Below are 25,895 nucleotides of genomic sequence, written 5' to 3'. Positions count from 1 at the left end.
AACGACACTTTGTATATGTTTAAATCTTTTAAACATACCAAGCTCTGTTTAAAAAAAAAAAAAAAAAAAAACCAACTCTGGCTCAATTCAGTGTATGGTAGACATCTGCTTAAACAGCTGAGATTAAGATGAACAAAGTACCGCTTGTCGTCATCATAGTCAAACACACTGTACAAAGTTTACCTTAGGAAAAAGGTCTCGATGTGTTTCAGCTTGCACAAACGTTAATGCTGTGCTTCTTTCTACTCGGTGATTGCTACCTAGAAAATTTGTATGTAGATTTTTCGATGCAAGAAAGGTTGTCAAATCAAAACACCGTTCAATTCAAAGCAAAGTAGTGTCTTAGAAGCTATACTAGAATAGAAAATAATTCCTCCTCCTCCTCCTCCTCCTCCTCCTCCTCCTCCTCCTCCTCTTCCTCCTCCCCCTCCTTCTCCTTTTAGTTTCTTTGTTTTTAATTGAAAGTTCACACAATGTACTCTGATCATGGCTTTCCTCCTCCATCTCCTCCCTACCTCCCCACCCATCTAACTACAAGGGAACTATTCTGGTTTTTCCCCGCTTACCAAGCATTTAGGGGGTCTCTTTTTTTTTTTTTTTTTTTTTTTTTTAAAGTGCCCATTTTTGCCCCAAGGATTACACTAAAACTTCTCAACCGCGGGGGGTGGGGAGCGCTAGGTGGGGGAATATAGTCTGCTAGCAAAGACAACAAAACCAAACAGGTCATCACAAGCCTAAAAGCTAGGGTACAGGTGTAGCCGGTTTGAACCAATTGTCAGGTCAGGACCATGTGGAAAAAAGTCTTAGTTCATCAATGGTACTTGCTTTCTCCTGAGTGCTTTCACTCACAGTCTCGCAGAGGTTCGGGATCTGTCTGCAGCCTTTTCCGAATAGTGGAGACTTTCAGTTTAGGAACCAACCCTGCGGATCTTTTCCCTCCTGTAGACCCCGGGAAAAGGAGGTGAGCTGAGCTGCTGGGCCAGTTGCCTCCCTAGGGAGCCGCTGCTGGCTGGCTTTCGTGGCTTCGAAAACTTTCCAACGCCCGTGCCACGGCAACCGGAGGCAGCTGAGTAGGAGCCCACGCGGCCCGCGCCTCCTGCGAAGAACTTTTCGGAGTGGCAGTGGCTTGTCACTCTCGCTTTCCAACGCGCCTCCCCCTGGCCCGTGCTCCCGGAGCGCCCTCCTCCTGGCGGGGACCTTCCCTGGAGCCCGCCCGCCCCGCAGTCCCAGTCTCGGCCGCTCGCCGGCCCAGAAGCTCCACAGAGAGGACGACCCTTCGCTTGGGCCACCCAGCGGCGTGCCCGCGCCACCACCTCTAGGCTTTGCAATATGCTCCAGAGGCGTCCCGCGCACTGAGAGCCTCCGATCGTGGGGCGAAGAGTAGCAGGGGACCCGGGGCGTGGAGGAGGGGACCCGCAGCCTTTGAGTCGACTTTTCGCCGATGGTCCAAAGCGACACGTCCAAGTCGCCTCCCATAGCGGCGGTGGCGCGGGAGAGCCAGATGGAGCTGCTGGAGAACGCGGCTCCCGCGGGGGCGCTCGGAGCACAGGTAGCCATCGCGCCGCGCCTTCTGCTGGCTTTGTGAGCTTCAGAGCCCCGACCTCCGTCCCTCCCGCTGCCTCCTCTCCCTGATCGCGGACCGCGCCTCCCCCTCCCGCCCCGGTCTCCTTCGCCACCTCCTCCCGCCCATCCCCGGGCTGCGGGGGACCCTGCCCCTGGGCGCCTTCCCTCAGCTCTGCTCCGGCTTCCATTTTTTTTCCCCTCTGCTTTCTGAGAAGCCAGTGGGAAGGGGCGAGGACGACCTGCCGCTCCGCCCCGGCTTTTTCCGGGCCGCGCCGCTCGGCCGTCCGCGCCCCTGCCCGGGAGAAGCACATGGAGAACCATGGACCAGGCGAGTGGACTGGACCGGCTCAAGATTGTGAGTCCCGGCGGGCGGGAAAGGGAGCTGCATCCCGCTTCGCTTTTGCCACGGCCGCCTCTGGTGGTCTCCGTTGGAAGCTAGGCGGGGAGCTGGGGTACTATGTGGGGGTCAAGGTGGGCGTGGAACCCCCTGCCTTGTCCCCGGGGAGCAGCCCCAATGCCCCTTGGCACCTGGGGCGGGCGCTGTGCCACCCAGACAGTTCAACTGTCTTTTCCAGGGTTTGCCTGAACCCTTGTTCCTTTCCTCTAAGAAGAGAGCAGAGTGTTGGAGATGAGAAAGTTTTTGTTTCTGTTTACCCCGAAATGGCAAGCCAGTCTAGCTGCTCCTGGGTCCCTCTCTCTGATGAGTATTAGCGGTTTCTGGAAAAATTCTGTTCCGCTGCGCATTGTGAAATAGGAGATGTCGGTTGTAGGCGTGTGATAAGGTGGCTTTTATGGAAAGCCTTGGCAGGTACAGTTGGGATTCCAGACACCCCCAGATCGGGGCGGAAAGGAGTCCCTCAACTTTTATTCTTCAGGTGAAGCCCTCAAACCTGACACTTGGGCTAGTTGGAGAGTTCTGGGAAGAGGTTAGGGTGAGTCCAGAGAATGTTTTCCCTCTGCTTAATGGCTTTGGCTTGCTAATTTCAAGCCCACATTTGCCAGGTTGTAAATTGTGCTATCTGTATACATAAATAATACATAACATAAAGTACACCGGGACCAGAGCTTACCGGGCAGCAGAGGGATGGGAGTAGGGCGTTCTGAAAAAGGCCACGAATATGTTGCTGCCACTCTGGTAGACTGCAGTATTTCTGTACTGTGCCTGTGGTAACCCCATGTAATGTAACTCAAGCTCTGCTGAGTCCCCTACCTTTTGAGCACGTGTGTGTGTGTGTGTGTGTGTGTGTGTGTGTGTGTGTGTGCGCGCGCGCGCGCACGTTTTTCTGCTGCTACTGAATTCTCATGTGTGCACAAACTGAAAGGTTGTGTGTGCCAGGTCAGAGGGTAAGCTGTAGAAGGCCAAGGGGCTCTCTCCTTCAGATGTGTGGATCTCAGGGGTTGATTTCGGATCTTCAGGCTTCCTGACTAGTGATGTTACCTGCTGAGCCACCTTGCCTACTTTTTTTTTTTTTTTTAAGTTTCTTTAACCACTGAGAACTGCATGCCCTACCTCAGTATGCACAATTTAGGGGAGAAGTATGGTCAACTTGGACTTACAAATCAGAAATCCATTTCCTTTGTGGTGATAAAACAGGTAGGCTTCAGTCGGCCTGGGTTTGGCTCAGGAGCCTGGTGGAGACCTGTAATTAACCAGAGCACTCTCAGCCAGGTTCTGCCAGAGGGTCTGAATTTGAACCCACAGGGCTCACGTGTTTTAGGCTCCTGATTTTATCTTGATACTTGCTAGCCAGCTGAGACTAGGGGTAAAAGATGTACCCACAGGCCTCAGCTGTGCAGAGACGAAAGGCTTTGGTACTGAGAGAAGAAAATGGAGCTCTCTTTTCTCTTGGGATTTCTTCCTTTTTCTTTTTGTTAAGTTTTAAATCTTATGATAAAAACATAATTTTAAAAATCTTGGCTATCAAAGTTAGTACCAATATATCAAAAGGAAAAAAAAAAGAGGAAAAAAGATAAGTATAGTAATTTACCAAATTATTTCTAATTAAATGCAATACAACAAATACCCATCGAGCAACTGCAGTTGGAAGTTAATCTAATAAGAACAGGTCCAATTTCCTCCCTTCACAGAACTCGGGTTTCTGTAGTTGCATAAGTGACAATCGGGACATTTGTGTGGGTGGGTCTACCGGAGAATCCAAGGAGTTAAAAAAGAGTAAAGGTCACAAGTCTTGAGTTATCAGCAGTACTTGATAGGGGAGGTGGCATTTGAAAAGACATTTGGAGCAAGATTTTAACAAACTTTGGAAGCCATAAAGGGAGCCACATTCCATTATAGGAATTAGAAGTCTTCACTATGGGATGCATTTGTAATCTCTAGAGCTAGCAGAGAGCAGGAAAGGATTAACTTAGTAATGCCAGGCATCAGGCTGACAGGGCAATTGGAGGCCATATCTTGGAGCCTTTGAATAACAGAGACCTGTGAAAAGGATTCAGAAAAGGAGCCACATGACGGACAGATCACTGGACAGATCCACAGACAATGTCATGTAGGATAGTTTGGAGAGCAGAGGCAGAGTGGACAGAGGGGAGGTTAATAGATAGACAACAGTTAGAGCAAAGGGCTAATAATATCTACACTCAGAAGAGACAAAGGCCACAGCTCTGTTAGGCCTGTGCATCAGACATTTCAAAGACCAAGACAGAGGAGTTAGCGCATGACTGCACTGATTCTGGATAGAGGAGAAAGGGGGACTGGATTTGGTAAATAAACATATGCCAAGGTTTCCATGTTCGTCCTCTCCTGCTTTTGGGGGCTCCTAAAAATGAAAGCAAGCTTGCTTCAACTGTGTTTATTTTACAAGCATTATGTGAGGGCAGAAGTCACACTGCTAAGTCCTGGCATTGTAGGACTTCTCTGAAACTTGGACAGCGCATAGTCTGTTCAGTCTTTGTTTGAGCAGAAAACGTTGTCTGTAAATTCTACCTGAGAAAGAAGGCTGCCTTGCCCTGGAAGTATCTTCTCCTCACCTTTTCCTACTTCAATTTCCTTTTCTTTTCCATTTTTCTTAGGGTGAGCTGGATCTTGTTCTCTTTCTTGAAGGTACTAAATAATAGAAATTCTCCCCAGAAGTAAACAAGGAGAACCTCTGTTCACAAATAAACTTCTCAGTCGTCGCTGGCTCCATGTTGCTTCCTGTTTTATTTTTAATAATCAGGATTACAATATTATATGAACAACCTGGAATATATAGATCCAAAAACACTTCTCAGCCATTTATTGTATTTTGCCTAAGGAGATGGAACCCCCTTATCCATCTAAGCTCTGCTACAAAGTGATCATTTGTTATGTGGGAGGTACAAGGTCATGCCAGTACAAATTTTAAAAGCTCTGACTTCAGAAGACAGGTTTTTAGATAATAGCTGGGTCTAAAAGATCCAAAGCATATCAACAAATAAGAGCATATTTTAGGGCCAGAAAGTCAAGGTTTTCCTTGGGCTCTCCAAGTCCCAAGAAGATGGGCGACTGTATTAGGTGCTAGCTCCCTCTGGCCTCTGGTCACTTTGGTATGTGGCTAGCCTAATGTGACATGTGCTGTCCGTGTGAAACAGTACTATATTTCAAAAACACACTGGGCAAATAATAAACAGGACACATCTCCAAACATATTTTCTAAACTAAATACATAATGAGAGGATGCTACCTTTTGGTTTGTTGAGTTGAACACAATGAATACTTTGTTATAATTCATTTTCCGTTCCTGTGGTTACTAGAGAATATGTATTATGGAAGCAGTACACTTTCTTGCTAAACAGCATAAGTCTAGACATTGTAACTGGTCCTTCTCTAAGTAATGGGGAATCTCCTGGGCAGGTTGGGTGGCTGGGGAACAGGTGAGAAGGACTGGAAATAGGATGGTGACAGAAGAGGAAATGAGCTAGAAACAGAACAGCCCAGGCGCTCTGTAAATTAGACCTCCAAGAGCCAGTAGCCAGCATCTCCAGTCACACCTGACAATGAAGGACAGTAAACTAGGGGCCTGTTTGTTTTGCTCCTAGCAACAGATCCCAGCTGGTTCCGCCCCAGCCAGTTCCCCAGCTGCCTTTCAGCACACCATAGAAACAGTCTGGTCACAGCAGCCACATCCTGAGCTGCTAGAGCAAGGGGCTTTATCTGAAAAGAGTGGCAGCCTGCCTTCCAGTGCTCTTGAACTAACTTAGTTGTGCTTCCCAGAAACACACTTAGGTCCTTGCCCTGGGTGCTTAAGCTTTGTTTAGTCTCCAGATGCAGTGTCTGGGTTCCCATGGTTTAGGTATTAGCGTCAGGGGTTTATTTGGAGAAATTGAAAAACACATCAATCAGAAACTCAGAGAGTAGTTCTGGTATTCCAAATGTAATGTTTGAGTGAGACAAATTTTAGTTATTCTACTAGTTTGAGCCCTTCTGTCCGCTGTTCTCCCCTTCACCACTACCCCCCACCCCCAGCAGCCTGACACCCAACCTCTAGTTTGTGGTGTTGTGGGTGGACTGTGGTGTTGTAGGTTTGTGTACGTTTTAGGAAAGTTCTCAGTTGTAGATCTGCATTCATAGCCCACCTTCCTGATAGGTGATTTACCGGTTGATGCCTTTGACTCTATTGAAGCAGATGGTATGCCATCTTGGCCTTTTCTAGTAATGTTTAGCTAAATGTGTTAACCCTGTGGAGGAGCAAGGTGGAAGCCCTTTTTAATTGTGTGACCCTTAGCCATGTCTATTTGATGCTAACCACCTATGGCAAGCACTGCATATTAGTTTACAACTACGGAGAGTTACAATGATTTATGATGTCGCTTAAAGCAATCAAGTCTTCCTTAGAAACCTTTCAAGCATGACATTATGAAAAAAAGGACACACCCTACCCTTGGCCTTCCCCCCCCTCTTCCTTCCCTGTTCTGGTCCTCCCTGGGTTAAACCCACTTCCAGGACAAACCCTTCTGCCCTGACCTCATGCCAAAGAGTTGTGTTGGTATTGCCTCCTGATTCTTTCTCCTTTTGTGTGAGCTGGAAACCAACTGTGTTCCCCTTTTCCTAAGGGGGTTACTCAGCTACTTCTCACCTAGTAAGGGACCCAAGGACTTTGTTCACAGTCAAGTGTCTGTAAACACAGTGGTTTAATAGATCCCTCTTGGATAACTTTGGTCTTCCTCATGAGGAAAGTCTGCAATGCTAAGGGGTGAGTATCAGCAGCCACTAATTCAGGGGAAGCAAACTGACTTTACACATCAGCATTTTCCCCATGAGAGCAATTTATCATGTAAGACCGTCAAGCACACACATCTTTTATAATGCTGTCCAGGGGCTGCCATGACAACTTTGTTTGCCCTGCAGAAATTGCCATAATTAACTACTACTGTCCCCTTCACCCATTCAAAAGTGACACTTTAACTACCTCTGCAAACACGAGCATTTATCTGCAGATTTCAAAACAATTCTGCTGCTGAAAACTAATCAGTGTTGTAGATTATTCACAGGAAGCTGGCGTTCAGACTGTGATGTGGTTTGAGTATCTTTTAAAACATGTTTGTGTAAATTTCTTAATTTTATTATAATTTATGAAATCATTAGTGTGTTTAGACAATTTAATTATGTGTCTCTCCCTTACTATAATGACACAATTTAGTTTTATGTAGCTGCATGTCAACACTTTCAGACTAGAAATGAGTGACTATTCAGGGTGGTCCAGGAAAGACTATACCCTTGTGCACTGTAGCCAATCCCTTTTCCTTTCTCCTGCTTTCTCTCTTTAACCTGGACTGATCTAATACTTAACTGTCTGAAATATTAGGTGTCATACAGCTGCCAATAAGCACCAAGAGACCATTGTTTAATGCAGATACCAAGGCCTAAAGAAACTCAAGAAAGTGCTATTTCTTTTCCGAATATAGTCAACCAATTATTGTTTAGTTATTACGTGTCCTCCAGTTGGGGAGAGCGTTCCTCCCTGTTTATATTTTCTTCATCTTAGCTTTTATTTTCCAGGATATAATGTAATTTTAAAAAGCAAACCATCTCAGGCAGAATGGATTTAATTTTAAATATGCATTGGATTAGAGGAAACTATTTTTGCTTTTGCACAGATCAGTACTGTGCAAAATACTGTGGGATTTGGTCTGCTTGCCCCCACAACCCTGTCTCCTTTTCCTTTCTTCTTCTCTAGACATCCTTCTCCCACATTTCTGTCTCTTTGTGCATATGCCTCCCTGCATTTAATTAGGATTGACTTTGTGAGCATGGATAACTTACCAGCGTCTACAATACTGAAGAAATGACACTCATCCTCAAATCATCATTAGGTATAGATAATTCCCATGGAGGGATGGGGCATTCCTATTACATGATGATAGTCTTTTTCAGGTTTTGTACAGGTAATCATAGCTATAGTGAGTTCCTCAATGCCTCAAGAGATCATGTCCTAAGCACTTTTTTTCTTTTCTTTTCTTTTCTTTTCTTTATTTCTTTCTTTCTTTCTTTCTTTCATTCATTCTTTCTTTCTTTCTTTTTTTTTTGGTAGCACTCCTCCTGAACCTCTAGCTCTTACATTCTTTCTATTTCTAATTCTGTTATGTTCTTTGGGTCTAGGTAGCAGGAAGTAATACAGCTGTCCCTATAAGGCTGAACACTCTCCACTTAGCTAAACAATAGTAGTGGGTTCTCCTCTAGGGCCTATAAGTTCCCCAGACATAGGTTCCTGGAAAGATTTATAGTATGTTTCTGTGGAGTGGGTCCTTAGACAGTAGAAACATAGTTAGGCTGAGCTGAATAAAATAACAGGATTGAGGTATGAATGAGCATATTGTGTTTATTTTGGCTCCAATAAATATGACATGTACTGAATAGCAACCGTCTATAACAGTATGAGATTTAAACTGTTGAATGCTTTTAGTAACTCTTTAAGAATATGTGTGTTTGATGGAGAATATAGAACCTCCCTCCCTCCTTCCTCCCCCCCCTTCACTTTTCTGTCTCTCACAGCAGCCGTTCCTGTGACTGACCATCCTTAGCTTTCACCCTCTATTCCTACAGAGCAGCCTGTGCAATTCTGAATAGCCAGGAAACATCTTAAGATACCCAAGTGGTTGAAGACAGCAAGTATATTCATCAATTAAGAAGAAGAAAAAAACAAGAACAGAATCTTTATTTTCTAGTTATTTCTAACGGGTACCAAAAGAGACAGAGGAAAAAAAAAACAATAAGATTATACTTTGTCTTTGTTCTCAAAAATAGCATATTCTTCACAAGGATAAATAATGTGTTTCAAATAGACTGCTCCTGAGCTTCCTAAAGAAACATGTTAGGTCTTATGAAATTCTTTTAAAATAGTAAGTAGTTTTCCATATGGAATAATGCAACTTTTAACATTTCAGGGGAATTTCATACCTCATTGTAGCCTTCTTTGGCCTGATTAGATGGTTTTATCCAAACCTTTAGATAATAATTAGAAAAGGAAAAGCATTGTTGAAAGAATGTTATTTTTCAACAGTTTACCAGACAATGTTTATATAAGCAAGAAGAATAAGCTGAGAAGTGAGGAGAGCCTTGTGTGTCACACAAACGCCCAGCCCAGCTACTCTTTCCTTTTACGAAGTTGAGAATTAATCAGACGCCATGGAAACACGTCTGTATTACATAAAGCCTTAGATGCTTGGAACAGAACAAACATATTTAATATTTTTTTTCTTTAATATTGCACCACACTTGCACTGATGGCAAATCCATTTAAATGACTCAGGTCACAAATGCTCGCAGTAGATTTCAGCCTGAAGAAGTGCTGCATGTGTTATGCTTTATAAGGTGTTTTAGTCTTATAAAAACTCACATGTAAAACACAATCAGGTAGCACTTTCAGAACCTAAATATGGTGATTTTAAAAAGGCAGATTTATAACTATTGATCATGTGGTGAAGTCTCTATAAACCTAACAATAACTGGTAATGGGTCTTTCAGCCTAGCCTGTCCCTTCCACTTTCCAGTCACTCTGTGGCTTTCCCTTTTTGTATAATATTTAGACATTTACCATGAGCTGGATCTTACCCTATAAATAACTGTCTCTGTCTCTCTGTCTGTCTCTCTCTTTCACTTTGTGTGTGTAAAGGGAGGCCCTCACACATGCTAGGTAAGCATTCTATCACTGAATTACAGTTAAAGATCTTCATTTTATTTAGTACTTAAAAACAAACCTGTCAAACACTATTTTGTTATAATCACATTTGAGGATAACAGTGATGCTTAAAACTTAAAGAATTTGATCAAAATATATGCTATGGCTAGGAAGTACACTCACATATATATGTATATATATGTATATATGTGTATATATATGTATATATACATATATATACATATGTGTGTACATATATTTATGTGTATTAAAGCGTATAATATGTATATGTATATATATGTGTATATATATATATATGTGTGTGTGTATATATATATATATATATATATATATATATATATATATATATATATATATCAGTGTTGAACAGTTTTCATCCATACACATTGGATGAAAGAAAAAACTTTATTTTCCTCAAAGCTATAGGAATGTAGGAATGGAGACATTTTCACGTCTAATGCTTGCAGTGACTTTCTCTGTGCTTAGAATTCACATCAAATCATTCATGGTTTATTGCCAGAGCTCTGAATGTGAACTATAGCACAAACATAGAATAGAAAACGCAAGTTTGTTGGTAAAATACTTGTGCTCAGTTCAGTTGTTATTGAAAGAAGCCATGTTTGATTCTCCTCTCTTATCTTTAATTTTTTGTTTGTGAATGCCTTTTAAAAGGTCTTGTATCTTTAGTGGTTTTCCTCTGGCTCCTAACATATCCCAAGGAAGATACATTGCCTCAATTACTAAGTAACTACCAGTTACTAAGCACATTGTCAAGACCAAGTGCTTACCGATCTTACAGAAGTTGTAGTGCTCCCCCCACCCATATTAATTTTCAATGATGCCCACATAATAGCAAAGTTATTACCAATTTGGGCTGAGATTTTCTTGAATAGGTCTAGATTCCTGTAGAAGATTTTAATCGTATCATTTCTATTTCTTCCCTCTGTCTCTTTTATGTAGTCATACGGCAAAGGAGCCAGGAGGAAGAATAGATTTAAAGGCTCGGACGGAAGCACATCATCAGACACTACCTCAAACAGCTTCGTCCGCCAGGTAAGGGAGGTATTCACGTCCATGGCGCTGAGGAGTATATTTAAAATGAAATTCGTTTTTGCTCTTTAAGTGGTTTGAAATTCTCTCTATGAAGATTTATGTAGTATTTTTACTTGAAATTGAAGCGAGACACATGCAGCTTAATATCCTAATGAAAATATTTATGCTTCAAGTGAGACTCTGAATAATAATTGCATTCTTGCCGGGCGAGTTGGGAAGGATTAGCTGCAGAACTTTTTACGGAGTGGTTTTTCCTCACAGAAAGACAGAAATGCTACAATAGGGATGAGTTTGGGTTTTTGGTGGTCATTGGGGAGAAGATATCCATGCCACCAGCTATGAAAAAGAAAATTGTCTCTGGTCTTAAATGGCTCCCATGTCTAAGGTTAAATAGATGGTACCAGGACTTATCTGTTTGCTGTTTGTGGACACTGAGGCAGTTTTCATGGTGGTAAACTGGGACACAGTCCCGACCAGCAGAAAGCATCAAGCTGCTTAACATAAACACTGATATGTTGTGACAGAAAGTACTTCAAGTTCCAGAGCGGGCACACAGTTGCCAGCCTTCTGAACGACATGGCTATGAGTCAGTGTTAACACTTCATGAGATGGAGGTGAGCATATTTAACCTTCCTGCCGTGTGTGGAAAAGCATGTGTCTTCTCCTAGTGCCTTACAGTGACATTGGAGATGGGAGAAGGTATAGAGAAAATGGTTTTCTGGCTGATTGATGGTCAGTTTCTGGCCAGTGACTCTGTATATAACTTCTTGTGGTGCAGTTCACTGTCAAGATCAATGATTCTGTGGGAAACACTGACTGGCTTGAAAACAAAGTGTGTTTGGTAGGAGAGTCTTCTATGAATCCTGGTTTGATCTTTTGTGTTTTATTTTTGGTTTCATTGAAGATCACAAAACTTGACCCTCTATCCCAGTTAAGTCTGATGACTCTCTGTGACATTACCCCCTGGGGTTTCATTCAGGTTTATTTGTTGCAGTAGACTACAGTGGGCCTTATATGTGTCTGCCTGCTAAGCCTATAGTTACTGACTCCACATGCTCTCCTTATACAGGCACAGGTGATCCCTGGCTAGCCAACAGTTCCCTCTTGTACCATTTAACTGTGCCAAATGTATATTCAAGAAACTCTTAGGCAAGTGAAAAGAAATTCAATCTGTACTAATTAGATTTTGTTTTGGTTGCAGGATGTCAAAGAAAGATAATAAATTAAGAAGGAGGGAAACTTGTTTGAAAAAAACATATGGAAAGAAAAAGATCAAGCCAGGTGTGGTCCATCCTAGGTCAATGTTCCACTGGTGTCAGAGAGCTGGGCATAATGTTAAGAACTCATGGTGTGTATACTAGTAGAACCAGTACTGGAGTCCCTAGGATGCCTAAAGGGGCTAGAATATAGTTATTTAGCTTAGCTGAGTCCACTAAAAGGAAGGTATCCCAAGCCTTTTATGTGTCAAACCCTGACTTGGGCTTGGGGTATTTTATTTTAGGGGTAACAGGACTGAACCTGGAGAATTCAACTCCAGAACTTTGAATCATCGCTGTAGGCTTGAGCATTGGATAATATAAAGCAAACACCTCTAGGAGTCTTTGGAATAGGAGCAGCAGTGAGGCCATAGATGAAGCCATGCTGCTGTGGAACATGGGTAAAAATGGAAGCTGAGATGTTTCAATTGAGCACATTGTAATGAATCAGAATTAACAATATGGAGTTTTAGCTCTTTGTTGAATGGCCAAGCCTTTGTCCAGTGGTGTCCCTTTTGCTATGTGTTCCTCTCATCTGAAAATTCAAGAGCTTGATTCACAAAAAGGGAGGGGGTTTCTGCACTACATGTAAATGAACTAGAATTTGTCTTTTTTGACTTCAAGTTCTTGGAAAAGTATGTTTGCTTGAGACACATTTATGAGCGATTCGGGCATCTGTTCAACCATTTAAATGCAGCTATAGCTTGCGAAAACATATGTGAGCATGAAAGAAAGCAAAACAAATTCTAGTGAAAAGAATCCAAGGGTAGAAGTCCTCTAGAATCTCAGTGGAACAGGGTGTGCTATGTGGCACAGAGCTCGGGCAGTACTTATCCAAGGAACACATCAGAAACCAACTCACATCAACACAAAGCAAAGCCTAGTGACTCTGGCAGGGGCTTGTAATTGGAAATTATACTTTTGTTTTGACAATAGAATCTCTGTCGCAACAACATTTGTATTTTGCTGACATAAGAAAATGAGCAAAAGCTACTCTGACATGGTTAGATCCCTGATAAAAGTGGATGGGGAGACTGTCACATGGCCGATGGGAGTGCAACCATGCTAGGTTATTATATAATGTGAATTTGTTCTTTTTATTGTCAGGATATGTTTACTAAACACCTGGCTTATGTTGATGCTAGTGAATGTACCTGTCCATGGCTAAGAACATTTGTAATTTGTATTAAAAGAAGGTTTGGTCACTAGAAATGGAAGTTATTTCCTTCGTTTTCTTTTTTCAGTCTGGTATTGAACTCGTGAGCTTAAATCATTCTTCTCCCTCAGCCTGCTAAGTGTCTAGGGTCTCAGATATGCTCTACTACATGAAGATTATTATGGCATAACTTAACAGAATTATACAATTAGATTCATTATGATCTTTGATTTAAAAATAATTTTATGTAATTTTGAAAAACTTAAAATTCTAGTTCTTTTAGATAGGGTATTTTTATGGTATACAGGCTTAAGAACTGGAAACTGGGTACTTCTAGGTAGTAATAATACTGATATTTAAATGACTTAGAAGCTGGAACTTTGACAATTTAGGGTAGAGAAAATTATCTTTTTTTGGGAGAACTAGTAGAAAAGCAGGGAACTTGCTTCAATCTATTCGCTTCTCCTGAAATATGCCATATGGAACCCTGCTATGATTCATGCAAAGACAGCATCTTCATAGGAGTCAAAAGGTTAAATAAGAATTATGGGGTCTTAGTTTGATATCAGTGGCATTAAGAGATAAAGAGGTAGCAGGGAGACTGTATACACAGCCCTTGGCTAATTTTCTTTGCTGTTCAGCATTGAATTCCATGGGATATGTCACAATTAATTTATGTGTTTCACTCTTGAGAGGCACTGACTTGATTCTCTCATTGAGGTTATTAAGACTGCTGTGTAAATTCTTGGGTGTACCATTTCCACCTATGAAATATGCACCAGTGATGAAATATTGGATGAAATATAAAATATTGGATGAAAATTTTAGGATGAAATATGCAATCATATGGTGTGCGTATATGCTCAATAAAGTCAGTAGTGAAGAACAGTTTTGCAAAGTGACTATGCCAGTTCAGCATATGTCTGGTAGCATCTGTCATTTTACTTATTCACAAGTAGCCAGCACTTGATCCGAGGATTTTTTACGTCTTAGACTCTTTCTGACACTGAAGTGGTAGCTCACTGTGGAGTTAGTCTTGACTTGTGTATAATTAAGACAAAGTTTCATCAAAGGAGTGTTGTCCACAAATACAATCTGCTAGATCTTCTGAGGGATTTTTAAAAATCACTCTTGATGATCAATACACTATATTTGATTAAAATTATAGCTATTGGTATATGGTGAAATGTTTTAGGATCTGTTCAAACACTGCATTTCTCTGTGGTTAAGTGTGTGTGTGTGTGTGTGTGTGTGTGTGTGTGTGTGTGTGTGTGTGTGTGTGTGTTTCTAACTAAGCTTAATTTTAAAACATAACCCTAACTCTTAAGAAAATGAATGTCTACAGATAAGTTTCTGCTTTAGGCTTTCAAGTGAAGTTAAAGCAGTTTCAGCCTCAGGCCTGAGCTCCCAGCCACTTGACAGTCTATCTGACCTTGGGAACCTATTTGAAGTCTGTGATATTTCAGGAATATTAAGGATGATGCATGCCCAGCCCTGCTGAAAAGCTTCTCTCTCCAGTACATCAGTTTCATGCTAGAGCTGGACCTGGTGTTGTGTCCTGAAGGGACCTTTGCCCACAGGCTTGCAGGATGTGCATTACAAACACCAGTGGGCTTCCCCATGACATGATGTTCAAATAAGGTTACTCTACTCTCACTTATACACACACTCTCTCTCTCCCTCTCCCTCCCCCTCTCCCTCTCCCTCTCCCTCTCCCTCTCCCTCTCCCTCTCCCTCTCCCTCTCCCTCTCCCTTTCCCTCCACCCTTTCTCTGAGCTTGTTGTGATGAGATGGGGCTGGGGTGCCTAATATTCTGAATCAAACATTTGAAGGAAAGCTCCTGTTCTGACTTGCAGTTTTGATGTGCTCATTGGAAAGAAAGTTAACTGTTTGCCTATTTTGTCTCATTTATATTGTACATGAAATGTTACCTTCACATGCTCTTTGGGAACAATATCCTGAACTCAATGATTTTCCTATATTTCTATTATATGAATTAGGAGATTCTGAGATATGCGCCAAATGATTGCCTCCAAGAAGCATGAGATAGTTACCTGCTGAGACTGAGTGCTGTCATTTCTATTTGGCCTTTGAATGAATAACGAGGTTTGCTTGTTTATTCTTTAGTAATTTCACACATAACTACAATATATTTAGATAATATCCATTCCCTAGTGAACCTGCCTTTTGACATCTCGCTGGTTTCACATTACAAATAGGCTTCCTCAAAAACCCAAACAAACAAAATAACAAAACAAAAACCTAAACCAAATCTAAGCATAAAAAAAAAAAAAAAAAACTAGCTGTATGCATGGCAAGAACGAAAACTTGTATGCAAATTGGAAATATGCAAATACACACTTTTGAAAGCATTCACTGTTATGACTTTAACATGCAATGCTTATTTGGAACATTTATTAAAACATTAATAAGAACAAAGCACTTGAGAGAAATACTGACAGCTGATATTTATTAAATGTTACAGTGTCTAGAGCTTCATCCTACAGATGAGGAAACCCAAACACGGAAATAAAATAACAGGAGGAGGATTGGATTGCGAATTTGAATCGAGGCAGCTGACTCCAGATTATTTTCTTTATGGGTGTCATTATATTCTCCTGTCACAAAAAGACATAGATTAGTGAACATGCATCACAAGCATTTTACTTGTTCAGCTAACGAAAGCATGTATAAAAATTAATACTATTGTTATTAGTATGTCACACACTACAAGAGTCCTTTCCCCTCACAGTTGTAACAATTTCTGACAGAAGAAACTTGAAGGGGGAAGGGATTGGGTCACAATTTTGGGAATTCTGGTCCATGTGGTGGCATGAAAATGTGACAGAGACTGCATGTCTTTGAAGATAAGAAGCAGAGGGCTCTGCCTGAGACCAAAAAGGGATAGCACCTTCAAGCACACCTCAGTGACTCACCTCTGCTAGCTATGCCAGTCCCATGACCTGTACAACCTCCAAAGCCAGCACCACCAGCTGGAGGAACAAAGTGTTTCCTGCACATGATCCCTAGGAACATTTTATATCAGAAAACTGAAAACACCAAGCTTCTCTCTTCTCTGAAGTCTCTTTAGAGAAGAAAAGAGGATAGCCTTAGTGTTGTAAAGTTTTCACTGGATGTTATGACTGTATTTGTGTGTGTGTGTGTGTGTGTGCACGAGTGTGCAAGTGTAGGGGGAACCATGGTGTTTGAGTATATTTGTATACCAGTACATCTAGTACATGGATGATGAATGCTGGGCCAGAGAATCCTGGTCTATTTTTCCACCTCAGTCCTCTAAGTCTGGGTTTCTCACTGAACCTAGACCTAGATCTGTGGCCAGCAAGCTGCCAATAATCTTCCTATCCACCCAGGGAGTGTTTACTTTCTCAGACATACATGCAACCACAACCAGCTATTGACCTGGTGCTGATGCTGAGGTCCTTATGCCTAAGCTACAGACGTTCTTTCTCACTGAGCCATCTCCTCAGCCTGGCTTCACGACTTCCTCAATGCCAGCATTCCTTTATTTCTTCCATTAAAAGTTGCTTGAGAGTTCTGAGTTTGTGTCACAGTTCAGTGTTCCTGTTGGTAATGAGAAGGACAGACATAGTTGGAAGAGTGTCTCTTCCCTTCTTTCCAAGAATCTGCAGGAACATAGGAATTTTAGAATTTTAGGATTCTGGAAGCCTCCATCCTGCGTTAAATAAACAGAAGTGAACTTGACTGTGAATCATCTGGAGCCTGTACTGTCTGTTTGGAGGGCTGGCTATGGCTGACGTGGTCCCAGGAATCATCCAGGTCATGAATCTGGGTGAGGCTGGGCAAACATTACACCTCATTTTATGTGAGGCTACTTCAGAAATAGTTTATAGTCTGTTGGAGCCTTGACTTGGTAAGTAAAACAAATGCTTAATTTTAATGGATTAAATAGCAAAACATGCTACCCATGACTGGCAGACACTGGATGTGAAATCAATGAGTGCTCAGTTACACTCCATGTGAAAGCAGATTGCTTATGTACTAAGAGGCATTGAATACACAAAGCGCTGTTCTTGTATAGGTGCCGAGGTTGCCTTTGTCCGGATACAAGCTATGTGCTCTTTGGCTGGGTTTGGGATACATGCATGGATAACAGGTTTCTATTTCTTATCAGTTCTTCTTATTACATGAATTTTTTTTTTTTTTTTACAAACCCAGAGAAGATAAAACCTCTAAGGCCTGTTGTTTAGAAAGAAAACGTTTCTTTTAACACAAGAAACTAAGTGGGGGTAAATTATTGAAAGAAAAAAAAAAAAACAAAAAAGAACAGCTAGACTGGAAATAGCATCTGAGCCTATGTGACACTGAAGGATAGAATGTTTGTGTTGGTCTCTTCCACTCACAGTGTAAGAAGCCTTAACTCTAAATTCTTTGATTTTTGCTGAGGCTAAGGAGAGCTATGCACATCTGCAAACAAGTGCAGTTGCTGAAATTAAGCCAGCTATGAGGAGTGGGGTAGACGATCTTACTCTGCAGTTTGTTTTTGTTTCTGCCTCCTTCCTTTCCTCTACCCCATCTCCCTCCTCCTCTTCTTCATTCTTCCTATCTCTGTCCCTGTCTTATCCCCCCATACTTTCTCTCACCTCTCCTTCTGCTTTCTGTATTTCTCTTATCCTCCTCTCGTTTTCCTTTCTTTTCTTTCTCCATTTCTTTCTACAGGCACACATTCTCACAGACTGCATTGATTCAGTCTTCTGAAGATTAAAACTGAATGCCCAGGAGAACACTTGCTAGATCTGATTTCCTTCAGCACACACTAAAGCCACTATTCGATCCAAGTACCTGTACACACAAGCTTAGATATAGGTTCCTGCCATGTTTGTCCAAGACTCGGCAACTGTTTGTTCTGATAACTTTTATATGTCCTAGAGTTGGGCTGACTCGTATTTATTGTGTCAGAAGTTCAGTCTTGTGACTCCACACATTATTTTTTTCTGAAATTTTCAAGGACGAGTGTTCACTGTGGTTGGCAGGGTAGGACCCAGGCACTCATCTGGGATTCTGGCTTACCAACATGTGTTGTGGTTGTAATTCAGTAACCCTGTAGCTTCTCAGGGCTTCCAGAATGCAAATTGGAGTGACAAAATGGAATGGAGCAAATATTTAACAGAAGGTTGCATGACACTTTCAGAACATGGTATTCTAAACAAATTCCATTTCCTCCTAGTACCAGTGTTCTTGGTTCTGCTTCTCTGGATCTTTTATATTCGTTCAGATTGGCTTTAAATATAAATGATTAATCACAGAGACACACAGTCTATTTTTCAGTTCTGTTTTGCAAAGGCAGATTAAACTGTGATAATGGTTACAGACTCCAGGCCTGCGGAGACTGATATGTTTAAGGTTGGATAAATCTTTCAGTCCTTAAATACTGGCTTGTTGGCTTGTTATCCTGCATTCGTCACAAACACAGCTATAAATAAGAAGGCAGTAGATTTATCGCCTCTGATTTCCTGTAAATGTCTCTCGATCTTCTGAGACATTTGCTTGGATTTTGTGAATGGCAGAATCTGTTTTGTGTCTTCTTAGAAACCATTCCGAGGCATGTCAATATAAAAATATTTACCTTTGTAAATTTCCTCATTCTTTCTACAATACAAACAAGCATAAATAGCTTTATGTACAGTTGACATTGTTAGTTTTCACGTGCCTAAGTGAATGTGTGGGGTGTGTGTGTGTGTGTGTGTGTGTGTGTGTGTGTGTGTGTGTCTGTGTGTATGTGTGTGTGTGTAAAAATATATAACAAAATACTATGCTCACTCTCAAAATTGTATTTGTGCGTGTATTTAAACACCTACTTCATAAGCTAGTCTGGAGAAGATCTCTGTTTACTTTTTTGTGAATTTGGGCATTGAAAATAATTCTTGCATACCCCTTTCCCACTGAGATAAATATATCCCTTTTAAACCAAGAATTATTTTTGCAGGTGCTTTTATTTTCTCAGCTCCGTTTTCTTCTATTTTTATTCAGGTCCTGCTTGGATAAAGCCATGTGAAGTTTCAGAAGTTGCATAGATTGAATGAGCTGCTTGGGCATAATTGAAATTTAGCCACATAATGTAATACAGAATAACTAGTCATTATGACTGGGGGAAAGTTTTATTAAACAGTGAAGTCACAAAAAAAAATGCATGTTTCCGTTAAACCCAACTGAAGATCAGTTACCTACTGCAAGTTAATTATACATGTTCTTCACAGGTGTCGTGTCTAAGGTAGCAGTCTCCCACTGTCAAGAAAAAAGTCCCTGTTTTGTCTTCTGAGTGTGTGAGAAGGGTAACTCCTCTCCATGTGTATTCGCTTCTGGAAACCTTCACATCTGAGAACTACCAGAAAATGGAGAAGTCATTTTTAAATTTTGGATCAGGCTTGAGAACTACATGTTAACTTTCACCCCAACAAAGGAGTATTGGGGTTTCATCTTGTCAGCGTTCCACGCCTGCCACTGAACCTCAGTTCATCCTGTTCTCTTTCTTCTGCTTATATGAGCATTGGAAGAACAAGGGAAAAAGAAAAAAATAGGAAGTGTATCACCAGGTAAAGGAGGACTCTTCCAGGTTGCACAGTCAGCAAAACAGTGATAGGTCTTTGGGAACTCTGTACCCTGGTGCCACCTCACAAGGCTGTCACCATCATTCTGAGGGTTATGCTGGCTTGGGACTTTTTGAATCTCCTGTTTTCCTGTGTAGGAGAAAAGTCCCAGTGCCCACATGTCCTTCCTTCCTTCCTTGCTTGCTTGTTTTTCTGCACCAGTCATAGGAGAGCATTCTGACAAGAACACTGTGTCTGAGGCTGCTTTCTCAGCTATCTAAAAGCATTCTCCTTATTAGCCATCTCTTTCTTAAAAGGCTGTCTTTCTTGACCCATGGTCTTTTTCTTATAGGTTTAGCTTTGAGTTTGACCTCCAATCACATTTACTAACCATTGAAATTTGCCAATTTCTCTTTAGTCAGAGTTTGGCCCAAAATGTTGGGAGAGTCTGTTAGCCTCTGTTGCATAATGTCTGATATGATAATACACAAGACCCACTGCATATGAACAGTATACGAACCATTATAGTAGCTTAAAATCTTTGAAAATACAACACTTCTACATATTTCAGTACATATGAATATCTTATTACTTTTGGATTTTCTCACTTATCTCCTATATTTAAAATAAGGGTTGTATTTTAATATATAATGATACATTGAAAAGCAATTATTTTGTATATATGTTTTATGTACATATGTATGTGCACATATGGAGGGGCAGTACATGTGCACAGTTGTGTGCATGTATAAGAAGGGCAGAAGTCAATGCTATGGGTCTTCTTCCGTTACTTTTTACCTCTTGAGACAGGCTCTCAGTCTCCCATGGGATCTGGAGCTCACCACTTTAGCTATATTGGCTGCCCACTGAGCTCCAGGGCTCTTATTATCTCTGACCACTTAGCAATAGGGTTACCAATGGATCCTGTATCAACAAGCTGTCATATGGGGACTGGAGATTTGAACTTGGATCCTTATACTCAATCAACTAGTACTTAGCCACTGAGCCACTCCCTACTAAAAAGTAATTCTCCTACTTCCAGTTCTCCTCGTCCATAATTGAGTCCTTAGAGTTTTTACTTCAAGCTTGCAGAAACTTAATTCCAAAAGGAGATTTCCATGAGTTCCATTTAATCTTTCCTGACAGTTACAGGAAAAGCTGTATTAGGAAGAAGTCCACATCTTAGGTCAAGATGCCCTGCAACGTACTAGATGCTTGTAACACGCGCACGCACATACACACACACACACACACACACACACACACACACCCCTCAAAAGTTCCCATGTTACCTCTAGCTAATTTATTTGACAGTTCTCACCTGTTCACTACAGTGTAATTCATATTCATTTCAAGATGTTATTTCAAGTTATGTTCCTTTGCTAGGTAGATTGCTTAGCGATCCAAAGCTAGATAGCTTTATGAAAGGTTACAGCATTCCATAGATTCTTAGTATTATGGGCTGGACTGCTATGCTCTGATATGAGTTCCTGAAGAACCTTATGCCCACTTTTGATGAAGCACTACGATCTAGAAGGTTCAGGAGGTCATATTGGGTTATAATGAGAAGCAAATGAGGTTGTCATCAATTCCCAGAAAAATAATGAACAGAAGCATGGCTGACTAGTACATGAATAGCTGTTGCTATGAACCTGCAGGATGTGTGTACAGGAAAGCAAAAGAAAGCCCTGGGTAAATTGGAAAAAAAGCAATTCTGTATTTCGAATAGCAGATCCAGAAAACATGGATTAATGATCCCAACAATAATTTCAAACAATGTTAGTGTGTGGTGCATTTCTGAGATGTTATAGTTATGTGTGCTTGACATTGGGGTGTATGGGAATGCTCGCTGCTCAGATGGGGATGCTGAGGTGGGGATGCTGAGGTGGGATGCTTGAGTGGGAATGCTCGGGTGAGGATTCAGGTGGGGATTCAGGTGGGGATGCTCAGGTGGGGATGAGGCTGGAGGCTTAACAGAGGTCACTAGAATTTCAAGGTTCCCTATGCATTTTGTTCCTCATGCCACATCCTGAAGTCAAGAAGGGTGTTAATGACATATAGTGGTAACCAGGCTAGGTGGCACTTGCCTACAATCCACAGAGTAGAAATTGAGGCAGAATTAAGAGTTTGAGGCTTTCCTGTGCTACATAGAAAGAGCCAGTCTCAAAAATAATCCAAAATATCAAGAACCACAAATGAATAAGTCAAATAAAATTAAAGTAGGTCCACAAATTAGGAAACCCAGTGTCAAAGAAAATATTTGGATAATGAAATGATTCCTACATGTTTCCAATATGCCCACACTCTTGTAAAGCACTTGAGTTTGTCAGCACATCTTAGTAAGGTGAACATTGTGTGTATCTTCATGTAAAAAGCTGTGTAAAAATCTTTATAAGCTGTTTTGTTTGCCTCAGTTCATGCTTCTAAAAGTATATAGGAGGTTAGGGAGTTTTAATATTTTTGCCATTAGATAAGATAGCCTGAGGTAGAACCTTAGCATTTCTGAGGAATTACGAAGTTCCCTGTTTAATATCTAGCATAAAAAAAAAGATGCTTACAGTTAGTGAATCTGTTTGAAAATGCTATAAATATTAATTTATGTGGGCTTTTCTCCAGATTCAGAGGGATGTGTATATGCATGTTTGTGTGTGTGTGTGTGTGTGTGTGTGTGTGTGTGTATGTGTGTATGTGTATGTAAGAGAAAGACAGATAGAAGAGTTGGCCAGAGGACAACTGACAACTTTAGGTGTTTACCACCTCCCTAATTAATTAATTTTTGATAGGCTAACTTGTGACCTTTAGGTTCCAATTTTTTTTTAATGGAACTATCAGGCCATTTTTTTTAAATGAGCTCTGGGGTTAAACTCAGGTCCTTGTGTGTGCCTTGCCGGAAGTCATTGTCTCAGGATGGTTTCAATTCTTTAAATGAGTACTTTGATGCAGGGGGATGCCATAGTGTGGCTGGGTGTGGATAATGTGGGACAAATAAAGGCCAAAGCCCTGGGAGACAGTTCAGCACCTTGGGGTGACATGGGAGGGCCAGTGAACCCTCTATCTGGAGAAGGACTTCCATGATCTTTGGAGGTAGACAGAAAAAGCAAGGATAGAAAAACAAGCAATGGACAGACTCCTTGGATGGTGCTTGCCGACTTGCTTGTCTCTTTAGAGGAGTCTGAGGGCTGACAGCCCTAACTGGTTGAGAGCTAAAGGAGAAGGTGGCATTGTATACAGACAACTTTATTAACCAGTTTTGCAATTTTAAAAGCATCTTCTGAAACTTTTTAACAGATAAAATAAAACCAGACACAGCCACTGTCAGGCTTCTCCCCAGAGAGCTCAAGTTGAAGAAGGTTGGTGGGCCCCAAACAGCTGCCTTTGTAATGGCCTGCTGTGGCTCTTGTCTGTGAATTTGTTTAAACCCCTTTGAACTCAGGCTAACAGACCATTTTCCCTTGCACAGAAGTAGTCATTAGTGGTCTTATAATTTGAAAATTGGCCATTCTCTGTGCCTCAGGCCATTTGTTTGGGGGAAAAGAGTGGGGTTTCTTTTTTTCTTTTTGAGGTTTCTTGGTTACCAAGAGACACTGACCTTTGCCCCATATACTCGCTGTCTTCTCGAAGCGTTTCTTAGTATTTATTAGACAACTCCAAATGTTAATACTCTTGCAGGAGATGTTTATACTATTCTTGAAAAACAGACCAAAGCAATTCTAGCATTTTCCACTTTCTTGTCCTTTCTAATACACCATTCTGAAGATGTGGCTTGTAAGATGAATGTAAGAAACCTTTGAGTGGCATTATGACAAAAATGGTGTGTGGTTGGATATTCTAACTCGTTTCAGATTTGCATACCTGCGTTTGGTCTCTTTCATCCACAGCTAAAGATTCGGTGGGGATTCAAGATTTGAAGGTGCTTTTGTTTTATTATGAAGCAATCTATTTGTTTTCCTGTATGTATAACAGTATAGATGTGGAAAGGTATGTTTTTTTATGTGAGAGTGAACATACTTGGGCATGTGCATATACCTATGTATGTATGCACACATATATGAAGCCCATTGGTTAACACTGTGTGTCTTTCTCAGATTACACTCTACCTTATTCTTTTAATAAATTGTTTTTTAAATCAATTTTTAAAATCAATTTTACAAATGTATGAATGTATGCATATATGTCATATGTACCCCTTGTGCCTTAAAAGGCCAGAAGAAGTCATTGGATCCACTAGAACTGGGGTTGTAGATGGTTATGAGCTGCCAAGTAGGTACTGGGAACCAAACCCTGGCCCTATATAAGAACAGCCATTGAGTTTAACCTCAGAGCCATCTCTCCCTTCTATCTTAGTTTTGTTTAAGATATAATCACCCATTGAATCTAACACTCACCAGTTAGCTATAGCTGGCTAGGTAGAGATCTGTGGCCACCCTGGGAAGTGATTTTTCCAGGAAGTAGGGTTGGCCTGGGGTAAAGTGGCATAATTTATAAAGTATTAGATGTCCATTGTTAGTGACACTGCAATAGAGGTGCATGGAGAACAGGGTAGACCCGGCACTCTCACAGTGTGGAAGTGGCATCAGGGCTTTGGGGAAAGCCAGGTTTAAGCTGTTTTCTGGAGGAAGAAATCTTGGAAGTAGGAGTGCCAGGCTGAGACTGTGCGTCTTACACAAACGTGGGAGTGGAGGGTGTTTGGAGCTTACCTGCTGTGTCTAGTAGCTGTGTAAGTAGCGGAGGAAGCCAGATATGTATTATGAACCCAAATTTGGAAAGAGTCTAAAAACAAAACGCAGAACAACATGGCATCCTCTGTGCCACAGACCTGAGTGTAGTATACATGTGGGGGGTCAGTCTGCTTTCCTCCCAATCACTGTCAGAGAAAACACTGTGTCCTTGAAAACAATACTCACAGGTTGTACTGTGTCTCTCAGGAGCTGTGAGGAGACAGGTTCCAGTACTGCCTAGAAACTAAATTCTGAATGCTTCTCTGTGGTAAAATGTGCTGCTTAGAATTTCTGCAAGCTCTGTTAGCTTCATCATCTCTATTATTTTTATAACGGCACAATATGGGTCCTGGGTCTGGAATTGTTACACTCTTCAGGAAACCATAACAAGGAGAATTTTATATGTGTATACAAGTGACACATTTTTAAAAATTTTACAAGTATTTTCTGTCTGGAATTCAGAAGACTAATTATATATTGTTCCTAACTAAGCTGTTCAGGAATGACTTTGTCCCAGAAAAACATCAAACAAGGCTGTGTTTTGAGATTGTTCTCTGTGAGCCTGACACAGTTTAAAGGGCAGCGTGTTTGCTAACAGTCACCACATGCTTTCACATTTCCCCCAAAACTGACTTCACATTGACCTTCCTTGTTTATATGTCTGTGGTTTGAAGAGCTGTAAGTTTCTGGGTCAAAAATGCTGTATTTTATCTTGGAGTTTAGATCAAAAAGGGTTTATTGAGAAACTCACGTATCTTACAACACTGGCTTTATGTAGACATTGATTTATTATTAAAATGGACACAGTTCTCTCTCTCTCTCTCTCTCTCTCTCTCTCTCTCTCTCTCTCTCTCTCTCTCTCTCTCTCTCTCTCTCTCTCCCCCTCTCCCCATGTGTGTGCATGTGAGTAAAGGCCAGAGTATGACTCAAATATTATTCCTCAGATGCTGTCCATCATGTTTTTTGAAGAAATAGTCTCTCACTGGATCAGAAATTGTGGTATAGGCTGGGCTGGATTTTCAGTGAACCTCTAGGCTCCACATGTTCCTCTTTCTGGCTGGTGTTTATTTTTATGTTTCTTCATGTGGGCTCTGGAAATCTGAGGACCTCAAACTTGTGCAACAGACACTTAACTTCCAGAACTGTCTCCCAGTCACTGTCTTCTTCCATGAATAGCTTTAGGTTTACATTATGGATAAATATGGATTGCTTAGTGATTTAACACTATTGTTGTTTGTTTTGAGACAGAGTCTCACTTGAGAATTGTAGGTGACTAGGAATTCATCAGTAGCCTAAAGATCTTCCTACCTCTGCCTTGTGAGTACTGAGGCTGTAGGCTTGTGGAGCCAACTATTATCAGTGCCATAAATATGTCTTTACTTCTTAGCAGTGGTAAATCTGTGTGTGTGTATGTGTATAGGGGGCTGGGTATACTCACTTGTGTATATACATACAGAGACCAGTGA

The 25,895-nt window shown here is 41.3% G+C and overlaps 1 protein-coding gene across 6 annotated transcripts in view; it reads left to right on the top strand.

Annotated features, from left to right (window-relative positions):
* Positions 1–1,412: 1,412 nt before the first annotated feature.
* Positions 1,413–25,895, top strand: part of CACNB2 (calcium voltage-gated channel auxiliary subunit beta 2) — a gene marked incomplete at both ends in the record, with an annotated part of 343,951 nt that continues 319,468 nt past the window's right edge. For 3 of the 6 annotated variants that reach the window (XM_080917897.1, XM_080917887.1, XM_080917893.1), the window contains 2 exons: positions 1,413–1,549; positions 10,641–10,733. In XM_080917897.1, coding sequence (XP_080774023.1) covers positions 1,442–1,549; positions 10,641–10,733 — 201 coding nt within the window. Of the gene's footprint in view, positions 1,550–1,882; positions 1,919–10,640; positions 10,734–25,895 lie in introns of those variants that run through there. The other 3 variants (XM_080917889.1, XM_080917894.1, XM_080917895.1) reach the window with 1 other exon arrangement.

The sequence above is a fragment of the Micromys minutus genome, assembly GCF_963924665.1.
Source record: "Micromys minutus genome assembly, chromosome: 6".
NCBI lineage: Eukaryota > Metazoa > Chordata > Mammalia > Rodentia > Muridae > Micromys > Micromys minutus.
The sequence above is the reverse complement of the archived record's forward strand: the minus strand, read 5'-3'. Positions and strand labels throughout refer to the sequence as shown.